The 16,726-nt window shown below is 33.3% G+C and overlaps 1 protein-coding gene across 1 annotated transcript; it reads right to left on the bottom strand.

The window, feature by feature from the left end:
- Nucleotides 1–14,601: 14,601 nt before the first annotated feature.
- Nucleotides 14,602–16,418, bottom strand: LOC125819257 (putative two-component response regulator ARR21). The gene is made up of 5 exons (XM_049498726.1): nt 16,118–16,418; nt 15,904–15,980; nt 15,777–15,813; nt 15,575–15,686; nt 14,602–15,452 (listed from the first exon to the last, which is right to left on the bottom strand). Exons 1-5 carry the CDS (start codon nt 16,416–16,418, stop codon nt 14,831–14,833), a joined length of 1,149 nt encoding a protein of 382 aa, XP_049354683.1. The 3' UTR covers nt 14,602–14,830.
- Between the last annotated feature and the right edge of the window lie 308 nt (nt 16,419–16,726).

Here is a 16,726-nt window from a genome sequence, read left to right as displayed (position 1 = left end):
TCATGGTTACCCATGTTTATCATGCTTGTCCTATTTTTTTATGGGATTTCAGATTTAGTGATTTTGGATATGATTGACTTTGACATAATTTTAGGCATAACTTGGTTGTCCCCCAATTATGTTGTGCTTAATTGTAATACTAAGTATGTAACTCTAGAAATTCTGAGAAGGGAAAAATTAGAGTGGGAAGGGGTGTACAAGCGTAAGCAAGCAAAAATTATATCCTCCATTCGAGCTAGTAAACTGTTAAAGCATGGTTGTTTGGCTTATTTGGCTCATATTAGAGATGTTGAGATTGAGGCTCCATCCATTGAATATATTCCTATGGTGTCTGAATTTAGTGAAGTGTTTCCTAATGATTTGCTTGGTATGCCTCCGGATAGAGATATAGATTTTTGCATTGATTTAGAGCCTGGTATACATCCAATTTCTATCCCTTCATATCTCATGGCTCCGATAGAATTAAGAGAGCTTAAGGCTCAAATCCAAGAGCTTCTTGATAGGGGATATATTCGTCCTAGTGCTTCCCCATGGAGTGCTCCAGTTTTGTTTCATGTTAAGAAAAAGAATGGTAGTATGAGAATGTGTATAGATTACCGGCAATTGAATATGGTCACTATTCGAAATAAGTATCACTTGCCTCGAATAGATGATCTTTTTGACCAATTGCAAGGTGCATCAATTTTCTCTAAGATTGATCTAAGATTCGGTACTATCAATTGAAAATTAGGCCGAACGATGTGCCCAAGATGGCGTTTAGGACTTGCTATGGGCACTATGAATTCCTAGTTATTTTGTTTGGTTTAACCAATGCGCCTGCAGCTTTCATGAGTTTGATGAATGGGGTGTTCAAACCGTTCATTGATTCGTTTGTTATAGTATATATTGATGATATTTTGGTCTATTCGAAATGTGAGGAAGAGCATGCCGACCATCTTCGTAGTGTTTTGGGTGTGATTGGGAAGCAAAATTTATATGCTAAATCTTTTAAGTGTGAATTTTGGCTGAATTCGGTTGCATTTTTTAGGCATGTAGTTTCAAAAGAAGGGGTAATGGTACATCCCCAAAAGATTGAGGCGGTTAAGAATTGGGTTAGGCCTAGCTCTGTAATGGAAATTAGGAGTTTTGTGGGGCTCGCTAGCTATTATCGTCGATTTATGAAAATTTTTGCTTCCATTGTCACTCACTTGACTAACTTGACAAAAAAGGAGATATAATTTGAATGGACAGAACAATGTGAGGAGAGCTTTCAAAAGCTCAAGACTCTTTTGACCAGCCCATTCTAGCATTACCGGTTGAAGGTAACGATTTTATTGTTTATTATGATGCTTCATATTCTGGGTTGGGTGCTGTGTTGATGCAATATAAGAATGTTATAGCTTATGCCTCGTGTCAATTGAAGGTACATGAGAGGAATTATTCAACACATGATTTAGAGTTGGCAGCGGCAGTGTTTGCTCTTAAGAGCTGGCGGCATTACCTCTATGGTGTTAAGCGTGAAGAGTTTACCGATCATCGTAGTTTGCAGCATGTGTTCACTCAAAAGGATCTGAATTTGAGACAACGAAGGTGGATGGAGTTACTTAAAGATTATGATATGACCATTCAATACCATCCGAGCAAAGCTAATGTGGTGGCAGACGCTTTGAGTCGAAAAACAGTGAGTATGGGTAGTTTAGCTTGCTTGAGTGCATCCAAGCGACCTTTGGCTAAGGAAATTCAGACCTTACAGTCTAAGTTCATGCAGTTGGTCATCTTAGAAAGAGGTGGGGTGTTAGCTAGTATTGAAGTGAGGGCCACATTCATTGAGGAGATCAAGACTAAGCAATTCGAGGCTGAGAATTTGGAGGAGCTTAGAAAGAAGACTGTGAATGGTAAGTCACAAGAGACCACTCTTGATGCGGATGGTGTGCTCATTTTTAAAGGAAGAATTTGTGTTCCTAGAATAGATGACTTGATTGAGAAATTATTGGAGGAGTCTCATGGTTCACGATATTCTATTCAACCGGAGGTGACCAAGATGTATAGAGATCGAAAGCGAATTTATTGGTGGTCGGACATGAAGAAAGACATAGCAGAGTTTGTGGCGAAGTGTCAAAATTGTCAACAAGTATGAACATCAAAGGCCCGCAGGTTTACTTCAAAGAATGCCAATTCTGGAATAGAAGTGGGAAAGAATAGTCATGGCTTTTGTTGTTGGTCTTCCCAAGACTTTGGGAAAGTTTGATTCTATTTGGGTAATGGTTGATAGATTGACTAAGTCAGCCCATTTTATTCTGGTAAAAATAGATTAATGTTGACAATTAGCTAAAGTTTATGTGAAAGAGATAGTGAGGTTGCATAGGGTGCCCCTCTCTATCATCTCAGACCGTGGTACCCAATTCACATCCAAGTTTTGAAGGAAATTGCATGATGAATTGGGCACATAACTCACTTTTAGTACAACCTTCCATCCACAGACAGACGGACAGTCAGAGAGCACTATTCAAGTGTTGGAAGACATGTTGAGGGCATGTGTGATTGATTTTGTAGGGAATTAGGATAAGTTCTTACCTTTGTGTGAATTCTCCTATAATAATAGTTATCACTCCATCATTGATATAGCACCATTCGAGGCACTCTATGGGAGGGGATGTAGATCACCCATATGATGGTTTGAGGCTGGCGATGTGAAACCTTTGGGGGCTGATTTAGCGAAGAATGCTCAAGATAAGGTGAAGAGTATTCAAGCTAAGCTCCTAGCAACCCAGAGTAGACAAAAGAAGTATGTAGATCATAAGGTAAGAAACATGGCGTTTCAATCCGGTGAAAATGTTCTTCTTAAGGTATCACCCATGAAAGGGGTGATGAGATTTGGTAAGAAGGGTAAGCTAAGTCTTAGATACATTGGTCCATTTCAAATTCTTGAATGTGTGGGACCGGTAGCATATAGATTGGCTTTACCTCCTAATTTATCAAGTGTTCATCTGGTATTTCATTTGTCCATGTTGAAGAGGTATCATAGTGACGGGGATTATATCATTAAGTGGGACTTAATTGTGTTAGACAAGGACCTCCAATATGAGGAGGAACCGATTGCAATTCTTGATCGTGATATGCCCAAGTTGAGGACCAAGGAGATTAAGTCCGTGAAAGTTCAATGGAAGCATCGTCCAGTTGAGAAAACTATTTGGTAAACATAGAGGGAGATGCGAGACAAGTATCCCTTATTGTTCGTCGATTCAGGTACTACTTCATTCCTTCCTCAGCCTATTTTCCTAAGTTTTGTCACTCGGGGACTAGTGATGAGTAAATTGGTATTTATTATAACGACCTGTTCTCGTCATTATAGAAATGCTAACGGGGGGAAATTTGTGCCGAAAAACTTTTTCGTAGTATTTGGATTTCCCAACTTAGTCCAGATTTGGACAAAATCGGAGTCTTTGAGGTGTAGGAAAATCTGGTAAGAATTGGGTGAATCATTTATAATTTTGATTTCATAAGTAGTCAGATAACTCGTTAAGGAACCCGTACGACTTTACGAAATTGAATTCGGGTGAGTAGAACTCCCAAAATCGATCTTAGCGTAAAAGGTATTTTCTGAACGTCGTGGGTTAGAGGTGTGTTGTGAAATGGGGATTTTGGAATTCTTTAATTAGCTCTCTGTCTCGCATAACCCGCTATGGCGCTGGGTTTTGTCGCTGGCGAGGCCGCTACGGCAGGGTGACACCCGTTGTGGCAGGCTCGATGTGACTTATGGTCGTTAATAAATCCCTAAACGATCTTATTTGGCACTTTTTTATTTTTAATGCTAATGAATGAACCCCAGGCGACTTCTACTCGTTTTTCACTATTCTTGATGCTAAAGGTAAGCCTTTCACTCCCCGAATTCATTTTTCGATCCATAGAACATAATAGAATGGGTGAATATTGATGGGGAAAGATTTTGTTATAGATTATATGGTGGAAACAACCCTAATTTGGATAATTTGGATATTGGGTTTGATCTAGGGTTTATAGGATTGTTAGTAATTCGGGTAATTAGTGATTGTTTATTGATTCCCGTGTTATTATGATTGTTTGTAGACCAAGAACAAGTGGAACGAATTCGGAAAGGGAAGGATCAAGTTTCTTAGGGCTTCAAGCTTGTTTCGAGGTAGATGATGGTTGTGATTCTATGATTGTATGATGTACGTTTGTTCTTGCTTCATTATGATACTTGTATATATATGAATGTTGCAATGTTGATCACACTTGTTATAAATGAGATAGATGAATGATGATTGCCATGAAATCATGACTTAAATGTATGATCTTGAAGATATACTTGTGTTTGTGATTGTGGTGTGTTGAATGGATCGGTTGCCACGTTTCGGCATAAATAACTTGGACCGGTTGCCACGTTTCAGCATAAAAATGGGATCGGTTACCACGTTCTGGCATAATTATGGAATCAGGTACCACATTCCGGTATGCTAACTGTTTGGGTTTGGGTTCCATGAGAGGACCAATGATGTGATATAAAATGTGAAACTGATCGTTGTTCGTAAATGTTGATAATGTTGTATATATTGATATATATATATATATATATATATGCATGTGATTATATTGTTGTCTTGACTTGTTTATGTTGTACTAGTGGGATAGCCACGTGATCCTACCAGTACACTGTGGTTGTGTACTGATACTGCATTTGCTCTTATTTTTGTTGAGTACAGGGCATCTTGAAATGGCTTATGACGGACCTCGCTTAGGAGATCAATGATCGTCACTTCGAATTCAAGGGTGAGCCAATTCTTCAAGGCTGCCATTGGATTCTCTTTCGTCTATGTTCACCATTTCCGAACTTAGACATTTGTTTTAGTTAGGTAATTAGTATGGGTTTGTATCCCTTCTTGTTTAGACTTGGTTCATTGTTAGATGTTTTGGTACATTGACTTTCAGGTTCTAGGTTAATTCTTCCGCACTGACATTTGTTTTAGTTAGTTAATTAGTATGGGGTTGTATCCCTTCTTGGTTAGACTTGGTTCATTGTTAGATGTTTTGGTACATTGACTTTCAGGTTCTAGGTTAATTCTTCCGCACTGTTAGTTCTTGTTATATATTTTGTTGAAGTTTATGGGAACTTCAGTTTTTAGCTATTATTTCTGCTTTCAAATACTTAAATGCCTTAGTTTTGATTTGTTGCTTGGTTTGGGTTGTAGTAGTGGTTCTCCCACTAGAGTGTTAGTGTGGGTGTCAATCACAACGGTCTGGGTCGTGACAGATCTTCATCAAAGTAAAGAACATATCATGTCACTATCTTTTCTATGATTTCGAAAAAGATGAAGAATAATTTTTTTTTTAAAAAAAAAAGAGAAAAAAACTACACTATTAGAAAGAAAGAATGAGAAAAAAATTACACTATTAGAAAGAAAGAATGAGAAAAACCTACACTAATAGAAAGAAAAAATGAGAATGAAAAATAAATATTCAACCTCTCCATGGGTGATTGTAATTTATAGAATAATCCATAAGAATAAGTTGAAGAGACTTGTTATTTAAGTAGAGAATAAGAATATATGGAGGTTTTTTGTTACTCATTAGATATAATTAGAATAGTAAATATGATTGGTTTTTTTTATTTAATAAATAAAATATTTAATGAAAAGAATTAAGGAAAAAATCTCAAAAAAAGGAGAAAACAGATAAATATGAATGGAGGTCATAGAGGGGGGTCACATCACCTTGTCTATGTTTCTCCTTTATATTATATATAGATTATTTTTATCTTTCATCTTTCCTTATATTAACTTTTAACGAATAATTTTTCATATTATTATACCGCCCCTATATATGTGATAACACGGGGTTGTTATTTTTCCTTTGACGAATCATGCTTGGTTGAATAAATTGAAAATTGTTTACAAGTATATGAACTATATCTTTGTTGGGTGTATGATGAACATGTGATTATATATATGATTTCACAAATAGAATATATTCTTTAATTTTAATTTTTTTCATTTTTTCGGTAAAAAAAAAGATGAAACATTTCTCAGTTAACTATTGACAGTCAGATAACTATCATTGATTTATGTACACAGTCAATTGAGAAGTCACATATGAGAGCTAACAACAAGAACATCATCTATTATGTTATAACTTATAAAAGAAAAACTAATATACAAAAAATAGTTCTAAAAGATAAAATGCAGTTGTTCTCTTCACATGTTCATATGACATCTAAACAGTTTAATGTGGAATACACATGCAAAGCACATCTGGTTAGATGACAAGAAAAATACACAACAAATATCGTCTATAAGGTAATATTAGTGAGATACGACTAATTACATGATTCAACCTCATCAAATTGAATTAAATATATACATTATTGCATTTGATTAATAAACAATTTCTTGACCATCTTCATAGGTTCACGTGAATAAGAGATATATATGGCGATCCACATTGTACATTCACAAAAAAATCTACAATATTATTTTGTGCTAAGCTTATAATTTAAATTTTCGCTTAAATAAACAATACTATTTACTATAACATATATTTTCAAAATTGGTAATCACGTGCAACGCACTTGTCAAGAAACTAGTAGTTACTATATATAAGAAAGAAAACATTGGTCAAACACGGCAAAATTTGTGCCAATATAACTTAAACAAATACTTTCTGAATTTGCTTCTTTTTTCTTTTTTGGTTGAATTCAATAAAATGTTACCAAAATCATACTTTCTGCATCATCAAAATTAAAACATCACAATACATGCTCTAGCCCCTAGCTAGATTAATGGTAATCTTTTTTTAAAAGCTTATTTATCACTAGACAGAGTGCCTAGCAGCCTTTTATTGAAAATAAGAAAAAGGGTCTGATATACCTTTTAAATTTCTATTTAGAAGTGATATAGCCTGCATTATGAAAGTGACTCATATATACCCCTATTGTTTTACAAATGACCACATATACCCTTTTCTTTAAGGGAAGTGAAAAAAATAATTTTAATTTAATTTTTAATAGCTTTTTAAAAAAATATAATCTATATGGGGTATATTTGATCCTCCCCATACATATTTTTTTTGACTTTTTTGTTTCAACAACCAATTTAAATTTATTATTTTGATGGTCAAATTTACTTATGTTTCACTTTTTCTTGTAAAATTTATTATAGATGCTCCAATATTTACTCTACAAATACAAAAACTAAATTACAATATAGCCGGAAAAATTAGTTTTAAATTTTTCTCGTTACACTAAAGAATGAAAGAAAAATAAAATAAGAAACTCAAGAAATGATAATCAAAGAAATCAAAAAATCATTTATATATGAAAAGATTAAAATATCAAACTTTGCTAGAAGGATCATGTATACCCCTACATGATTATTTTAAAAACAAATTAAAAGTCAAAAATATAATTTAAAACTAATTTTCTTACTTTTGTTAGATGAAGGTTATATGTGAGCTCCTTTTGTAACTGTAGAGGTATATGTGAGTCATTTGTATAATGGTAAGAGTATATATGAACCACTTTCTGTAACGACCCAGACCGTCGTGATTGGCACCTACACTAACCCTCCAGTGGGAGAACCATTAATACTAATTAATTAACCCAAGAACTAAACAACTTAATCAAATACTAGGCATTTAAAGATACGGAAGCAGGTTTAAATGCAAGAATCAAATAGAGTTTCCATAAACTCCAAAAGTCTAACCACGACTAACAAAACATTGCGGAAATTATTCCCTAGAACCTGAAAGTCAATGTACCAAAACTCTAACAAGGAACCATAAGTCTAAAGAAAATGGGTACAACCTAATTAAATATGTGAATATCTAAAGTACTAATCTAAGTTCGAATAAGATGGACTTAGCAAAAGGAGAACTCATGGTACCCTGGAAGAACTGGCTCACCCTTGAATTTGAATCGATCATTGGTCTTCTAAACGAGGTCTGTCAATAGCCACCTGAAGATGCCCTGTACTCAACAAAAAAAGAGCAAGTGCAACATCAGTACACAACCACAGTGTACTGGTAGGATCACACAGATATTTCAATAATTGAAACATATACAACTAACCACAACATAATTAAACAGGCATATACCGAACATATACAATATCAATCATCATTTCAGGATCAATGTACAATTCCACATTCTCAATAGGGAAAAAGGGAAAATATACCCCTGAATTATCGTAAATGGTATGCAAATACCCTCTGTCATACTTTTAGGACATTGGTGTCCCTACCTTTCAAAAACTAGAGCATATATACCATTTACGATAATTCAGGGGTATATTTGTCCTTTTTCCCTTAAACACATGTATGTGACAAGTCAATGGTCCTCTCATGGAACCCATACCCAAACTGTTAGTGTACCGGAATGTGGTACCCGATCCCAATTAGTGTGCCGGACGTGACACCAATCATATATATGCACCGGAACGTGGCACTCGATCCAAGTTAGTGTGTTGGAACGTAACACCTGATCTCCATTCAATAAGCCACAATCACAATGTACATTCTCATAATCATACAATCAAGTGTTGGTTCATGGCATACAATCAATCATTCATGCTCATTTAAGATTAGTGTGATCAATTGTGCAACATTCGCATACATACATGCATTAAAATAAAGTAATTACTAACATACATCACACCAACATGAAATCACAACCATCACTTAATACCTCTAACAAAGCTTGATTCCTCCTAAGAAACTTGATTCTTCCCTTTCCGATTTTTTTCCGCTTGTTCTTGGTCTACAAACAATCAATATAACGCAAGGATCAATAAACGAGGCCTAATTACTCGGATTACAATCAACACTATCATGTCTAGGCCAAACCCATGATCCTAATATGCAGCTAGGGGTTTTTTCCCACCATCCAAATAGTTCCAAAACCCTCCCCCAACAATAATTACCCATGAATTTATATTCTACGGATCGAAAAACGGATTCGGGGAGTGAAAACCTTACCTTTAGCTTCAAGAATGGTGAAAAACTGTCAAGAAGTCGCCCTGGTTAGTCTCCTAACTATTTAAGAATGAAGTTTGCAGAATAATGACGTTTTTGGGTTTATTTCCGACTTAATTCGCAACTGGCTCGCTATGGTGGCCACCATCCCACCACAGCGGCCCCGTCCTGGCGAGAATAATCCCGCCCTGGCGGCTTGCACGGAAACAGTGAGTCGAATTAAGAGTTCCAAACTCCCATTTCACCACACACCTTCAACCCATGACACTCAGAAACTACCTGTTCACACTAAGATCAATTTCGGGAGTTCTACTTGCCCGTATTCAATTCCGTAAAGTCGTACGAGTTCCTTTACGTCTTAGTTATCCACTCGTGCAATCAAATTCATTATTAGATCTCTCATTTGTTACTAGATTTCCCTAGACCTCATTGACTCCAATTTCGTCCAAAACTGGACTAGGCTAGGAATTCTCAAGTTACTATGGAAAAAAAAATCGGCCCAAAAATTTTCCCCGATGGCTTTTTCTATAACGACGGGAACAAGTTGTTACACTTTCATAACGAGGGGTATATTAGCTCTAAATGACAAAGTTGAGAAGTATTTAAGATCCTTTTCCCTTAAAAATAAAAAAATATCAATAGAAATAAGTACAAATAAGGGGATATCCAAAAAGATTAATGATACTCAATATACACTTGAGCGTGTTTTTTTCATTAACCTTTTACCACTTTGTATACATATAATTCCTTTAGGGATATCCAATAAAATTGAAAAATACATTAGTAATGGTTAGCATGGTACTTGAGCATGAAAGACACAATCTATATACACATATATTTAGTAATTCCAATATATTTTTCATGTACAAATCTAACAAAGAAATAAAACCTTGCCATTATACATCATGTCCCTTACTTTAAAATTTATTATTTCCTTTGTTTCAATTTTTGTGACACATTTCAAATATTGAGATTCAAACAAGTTAACCTTTCGCCATATATAATTTTTTTATATATCTTTTAAATATTTTGGATTGTCAATTATTGTGACTTTATAGTACTTTTAACGTAGTTTACAAATATATAAATTTCATTTAATTTTTTTTTGAAGATTTCATGCGTAAATTTCCAATCAAACTTAAATTATTTGACTCACGAAAAATGAAAAGTATTACATAAATTGAAACGGAGGAAATACAATATTATCATTAATTAGCAACCTTGTATTGGAATGATGATGGTTGTTATCTAAAAGAATGTGAATAAACCCTTTGAGGAGCTTGCAAAAGTTGAAGGGCAAAAGTAGGTGTATTGGCTTGTGAATATTATTAAAATACAGTTTGGTTCACTTCCAAGCAGCCAACCTGTAAAGTCAACTCCTAACAGTACCTATGTTTTCTTATGTTAATTAATTTTCTAATTAAACACTGCCCTCCTATTATAGTTTTATTTTAATTATATGATATGGCTGAAATTGGTGAAGCTATTAATGCAGATCTATCATCCTTAGAGAATGAGGAGGCATGTCTGTCCTTTTCTTAAGGTCAAAACACATATACAGCCTAGACACTTTAACTCGACTTTGTTTCATTATCCTCTAACTTTATTTTTACGTACCATTTAAAAAAGAAAAATTTATTAGTATAAATATTTAGCGGGTGTTAGATAAATATTAAAAGGGTAAAGCTATATCTAATTAAATAATGGCATGTATTTTATTTTCTCCAACTCCTTTGGATTAACTTTATGTTTACATTAATTATATCAATTTATCATTTTTAAGCAAAATTAAAAATATATAATTAATTAACTATATATATTCAATTATTACAAAATTTATTGCTCAGATCGATTAGTGATACTGATTAATCTAAGTATCAAATTTATATTATTATGAATATATCTATTTTTTCAATTTATGTGGCGTCGATAAAATATTTGACATCATTCTAATAATTATAATTTTAAAATTTGATATAATGTCGTTCTCCTTGATCTACCTCTTGACTTATCATTTTAACAAGACAAAAAGGACAAATATACCCCCGAACTATTATAAATGATATGCAGATACCCCGTGTCATACTTTTGGGACATTGGTGCCCCTACCGTCCAAAAACTAGAGCATATATACCATTTATACTAATGGACATACACGTGTCATAATCTTATCCACCAACCCAATATTTATTAAATATCGGATCGACATATAAAATTGCGCCACGTGTCCCTATTCTAGTTTTTGGACGGCAGGGGCACCAATGTCCCAAAAGTATGACAAAAGGTATCTGCATACCATTTACGATAATTCGGTGATATATTTGTCTTTTTTCCCTTTTAACATTTTGTTTAGTCCTTTATAATATAATGTAGAATATAAGTGATATTTGTAATTTCATGTAGACCAAATGAATTATATAAATTAAAATAAAAACAATATTATCTTTAGCATAGAAAGAGTTAAATAAAAAAAGGAGGTGCATGAAGAAAATAAAAAGATAAGTAAAGTAGATGAAGTAAAATTAACGATAAAAAAATGTTGATTACTGACGTTAAAAAAGATCTCTCATTCGCTTACAAGGTGAGTAATCTCATCAATTTATCCAGCATTTTGTGTTTAAATAGTAAATAAAAATTGACATGGAGAATTAAAATAAAACAAGATTGAGTTGAAGTGTGAAAATGAAACTTAAAAACAAACTAAAGGAGTTGCATATTGTTTGGCCTTTTCATAATATCCACAAGTTAAAAAGCTACTCATTAATTCCCCATCATCTTCACCACACAAACATAAAATACATACATGCTACATGACATGCATAAACATATAGTAGTATCACATACATGAGAGAGCCCATGCATATATGTCACAACTGCTACCATAAATAAAAAATATGTCGATGGGGATCGAGAAGAAATCAATATTCCCACTTATTCCTTAGTGTCACATCATACATTAGTATATTAATTAAAAATAATAGGATAAGGTGGATCGTCGATCGAGTGAAGGTTGTTGAAATCGGAGGGGTGAAATTTCCTACATGAATACCTAAAAATGCTTCTAACCTAATGAAGAATTCAAAGGCATATTAAAAGAGGATTAAATTCATCTACGTACCCTAAACGTATGCATGAGTGAATGAGAATAAAAATGATAATTATTCTGTGCCAAAGGTATTGTTGGTCTCTACTCTCTTGGTTGTTCATTGATGTGATCCTAAAACTAATGTATACTTAATTAACTATATGTTTAAATTAATTCAACAAGTAAAAATGAATTGGTTATATATTAAGTATTGGGTGGAAGTGATTTTCATTAATTGATTAAATACTCACTCCGTCCATTTTTATTTGTCCACTATATTATTTTGGAATGCTCAATAATATTTGTTCAGCTTATAAAATCAATAAATAATTTATCATGTATGTTGTGTCTATTTTACTCTTGCTATCAAATGCTAATTTATTTTTCAATGTTTAGATGAGTACTTGTATTCAATATGGGTGATTTGGTAAAATTACCCAGTTTTTCAATGTTTAGATGACGTGTATTTAATATGGGTGATTTGGTAAAATTACCCTTATATATCATTTAGGGGTCGTTTGGTGTGAGGGATAATACCAAATAGTCCCGGGATTAAATTATAGTACCGCTTATTTAGTTGTTTGGTTGGCAAGTTCGGGATAACTTATCCCGGGATTAATAATTAATACCGGGATAAGTTATCCCTCTCTTGGGGTGGTATAGTAATCCCGGGATAACTTATCCCGGGATAAAATAGGTAAATGACAAAAATGTCTCTTTCAACCCTTTTGTTATATCACTTTTTACATTAATGAAGGGCATTTTTGTAAACAAATAAATTGTTCTTAAAATTTATTATTTTGAATACAACAAACCAAACACTCAATAAAAAATAATCTCAACACAACTTATCCCATCATAACTTATCCCAACATAATTTATCCCATCATAACTCATTTTCAAACCAAACGACCCCTTAGGGCCTCTTAATCCCTGTGTCAAGTTAGTGGACAATGAATAGTGTACCATATGAAATTTAGATCCAACTCTCTTGAAACTTTTTTTTTTACCTTTTCCTAGGAGCTCTAATCTTTTTGCTCCATTAGTGACTCGAACTCACAATCTTCAGGTTGAAAGTGAGGGGCACTTACTAACTAAGCAACTCCTTCTTGTCTTTTCAAACTTATCAAAAAATTAACTATATTAAAGGTTATAATTCATAGTGTCCTGAAGCTAAATGTTGATGGATGCTCCGAAGGCAGTTCTGACAGAGCAAGAGGTGGTGAAATTCTCAGACCAGGCTCGTGGCATGCATGCATATACTAAATTGTATGGCCAAAAAGAATAATAATTATGCATAGCCCTGGCTATCTTTCCAGGTATTCAAATTTTGATAGTGTGGTCATAGGAATAACCTCAATCAAGTCACTATTTATTCATATCACTTCTTGGCAAGTAATTAAGTGATATTATTCAACAGATAGATCAAGGACCTCAATAAAAATGAAAGCTTTCTATTTTTCAACATTGATTCCAAGAAGAAAATATATATGTTGGCTAACTTGGGTGAAAGTATTGGGAGAAATAGGTTCTTCAATTTTTCTGGCGTTTTTTCAAGTTAAAGCTCTCATGAAGAATGATCAAGATAGTCCCCTATGTGTTGGCATTAGAAATGTCAAAGGGCAATTAATACATTTTTGCTTAGTTATATTTTGACTTATGTTTCTATAGCTAAGATAGGTTATTTTCTCTATGATGATGAACTTTTCATTAATAATATATCCCAAGGTTTTTTGCCAACTTATGATCAATAGGTTGGGGTTTATATCTAACCCTCCGTCAAAGGGTAGAGAAACTCTGGTATATATAAAGATTATACACGCAACATATATCTTGCATTAATTGGTTTGCTAAACACAAGTTTATGCTAGTAGATAGATTATTACTCCGTCCACTTTATAAGAAATGAAAAAGTTCACAAGTAATTAGCTTGGAGATGGCATAGTATCTACACATAACAAACTTGTGGTACAAATATACATGAGGTGATCCTAATGATTAGATCAGTTTCAAATTTAAGAAATTATCCATGACTCATACCCTTAAATATAAAAGAAATCACGATATATATAGTTGTGGCAAATATATATATAGCATTAAATTGATCGAGTCCTCTATCTAAAACTAAATATGCAATTCATTGCTATAATGTACTATCTTATTCAAGAGGCAACATATATTCTATCAATCAATTTGGAATTTTATCTCAGTATTAATGAGCATTATTTCTAAAACATGCTTGACTTTGGTGAGGACATCTTATAATTTCTTCGCAAAAATATTTTTCACAGAAAAGAGTCATATATATCATTCGTTTTGCATGTTTAGCTCTTATTTTTACTTTTATAAATACTCAGGATACATACTGTTAAAACTAAAATGAAAATTTCAATGAATTTATAATTAATTTTTAAGCTAAGCCCATTCTACACTGAAACATATACACATGCATTCAAGGAGATTCCCAAAACAATGACAAAATAAAATCAAAGTATCTCTTAGATATATAATTATTTGCACTGCTAACTGACAAAGAAAGTAGTTTTTCAAGAAAATTAGGTGGATTTAATTTATTTTTCATTTATTCCCATTAGCCAACAATGTTGAAGAGTAAACTAAAATGATGAGATAAATAAAACTAATTAATTGTTACCTAGGTTTCCTCAATGATATATGCGTACAAATTGTGAATAACAACAAGACAAGTAATATACATAGGACAAATTAAAGATCATAATGAAACAAGTACCTCAAAATCTCACTTAGAATTAATATTGTCTTCATTCACAAAGTCAGATCTAGGGTACTTGCCTTTTTTGCATTATTTTCCTCTGAAGTAGTTGTAGTAGTAGTATTTGATGAGAACAAAGAAAGGGAAAGAAGGTCCCCAACTTGTTCACCTTTCAATCTTTTTTGATGATACTCACTTGTTGTTTTCAATGAAAGGTTCAAATCGAGATCGATTTCTGAATCTTGAATCTTTCTTTTATTTGATGAGGATGTGTTTGTTGTCGTTCCTACAACTTCTTCTCTCATCCACCATTTTCCCCTTGAGGAAAGAGAATTATTCTCTTTAGTCCGCATTTGTGTCATCATTTCTTGTTCTGATGATCTCCTGTTGAATTGTTTGGCTATCTCATCTTTATCTCTATATGTCATTAGGAGATTTTGTTTTGCTGAGCTTGTTCCAATTTGAGTTGGCGGCCAAAATCTTTGATTATGACGATTTTGGTTTTTCTCAATTTCAATGTTTTTATTCCATGAAAACAAGTGTTCATGTGATGAGTGACCATTGATGTGACTTGCAAAACCATGCCTTGTACTAATACTAGAGCCAACCCCAATATTCATGTTATAAGGGTTGTACAACGAATTAGCTTGACGATTCCACAAAGCATTATCGTACCTGAAATATATATAATCAGAGACAAATATATGAAAAACAAATATTATATAACCAAATGAAATTCAAGTTTCTTTACCAAACTTGGAATAAATTATTTAAGATATCATAATAATAATTTGTACCTTAAGCTCGAACTAGAAGTTTGATTAAACCCTTGTAGCCTAGGAAGTTGTGTAAGATTGAAAATATGATGATCTCCATTCTCAAGTAGAAATCTTCCGTCTGTAGAAACTGCTAAGCCATATAGAATTTTAATAAGACAACTATTTCAGAAACCCTAATTTTGGCAAAACGTAACTAATTAATGAGACAACAAAAACTTACTTTGATTTGGGTCATCAGTTTTCTTGCTTCTATACATCTAAAATGGTACCCCAAATAAAGAAATCAGATGATTAAATTAAGCTGTAAATTTCAGAAACTAGTGAGATTTAATTATCTCGTATTATACCTGTAGATGGCTCTTGACATGTGCTATGCTAAGGCCTTTAATGTTCATAAATTGAAGAACCAATTTTGGTGTAGCTCCTAAAAATAAAATAAAACAAAATCATTACAACTAATTAACTTTGAATTAAATTACAAAGATCTATTTGATGAATTGGTTTTGTAAGAATTTGAGATAATATATAATAAAATAAGATTATGTGATGAATTATACTTACTATCTTGGCCACCTAATCTTTCAACAGCATGAACAAAGCGAAGATGGAGCTCAGGCGTCCACCGTAGCCTCGGTGTTTTGGAACGGACATATTGCCGTACACTTGCTGAATTAGTTTTTTTACCGTTCTCTTCAACAGTACTGTTACTAGAGCTGGATCTTGTTGTACCTTGAGCTTTACTATTTTCTTCTGTCTCGATATCGTCTTCCTCCTCCCCCTCCTCCTCCTCTTCTTCGAATTCAATTTGGTTTTTGGGGTTCGATTTTGAATCTTCTGTACTACTACTACTTCCACCTTTCATCTTACCTCTTCCCCGAACAAATTAAAACACTAATTATATCTCTTTACAAGATCGATGTTGAAAACAATAAGAAAGAAGAAAAAAGAATTTGGTGTACTCCTTGTAGCAAAAGTAAGAAAAAGTTGCTAGAATTAGGAATGAAATTTCTTCAAGAGGCATATAAAGAAAGAACAATTATATTGTTCTCTCTCTACATTTGTGGACTTTTTGCGTGATTTGCATGGATGATGTAGTAAAGTATACATGTACATGTGTGGTGATAAATACTTGCATGTGTACGTCGACTCTTTATGTTTATGTAATTATGT

This window comes from Solanum verrucosum, unplaced genomic scaffold (genome assembly GCF_900185275.1).
Source record: "Solanum verrucosum unplaced genomic scaffold, falcon-dt-bn FXZP01000207.1, whole genome shotgun sequence".
Taxonomy (NCBI): Eukaryota; Viridiplantae; Streptophyta; class Magnoliopsida; order Solanales; family Solanaceae; genus Solanum; species Solanum verrucosum.
The sequence above is the reverse complement of the archived record's forward strand: the minus strand, read 5'-3'. Positions and strand labels throughout refer to the sequence as shown.

What these genes read in the sequence shown, in the direction of transcription:
- LOC125819257 (XM_049498726.1), bottom strand. Translation starts at nt 16,418, where the DNA reads ATGAAAGGTGGAAGTAGTAGTAGTACAGAAGATTCAAAATCGAACCCC. An exon ending in ATGTCAAGAGCCATCTACAG is followed by an intron (nt 15,814 to 15,903) that starts GTATAATACGAG and finishes GTACCATTTTAG; the next exon opens with ATGTATAGAAGCAAGAAAAC. An exon ending in ACTTCTAGTTCGAGCTTAAG is followed by an intron (nt 15,453 to 15,574) that starts GTACAAATTATT and finishes TATATATTTCAG; the next exon opens with GTACGATAATGCTTTGTGGA.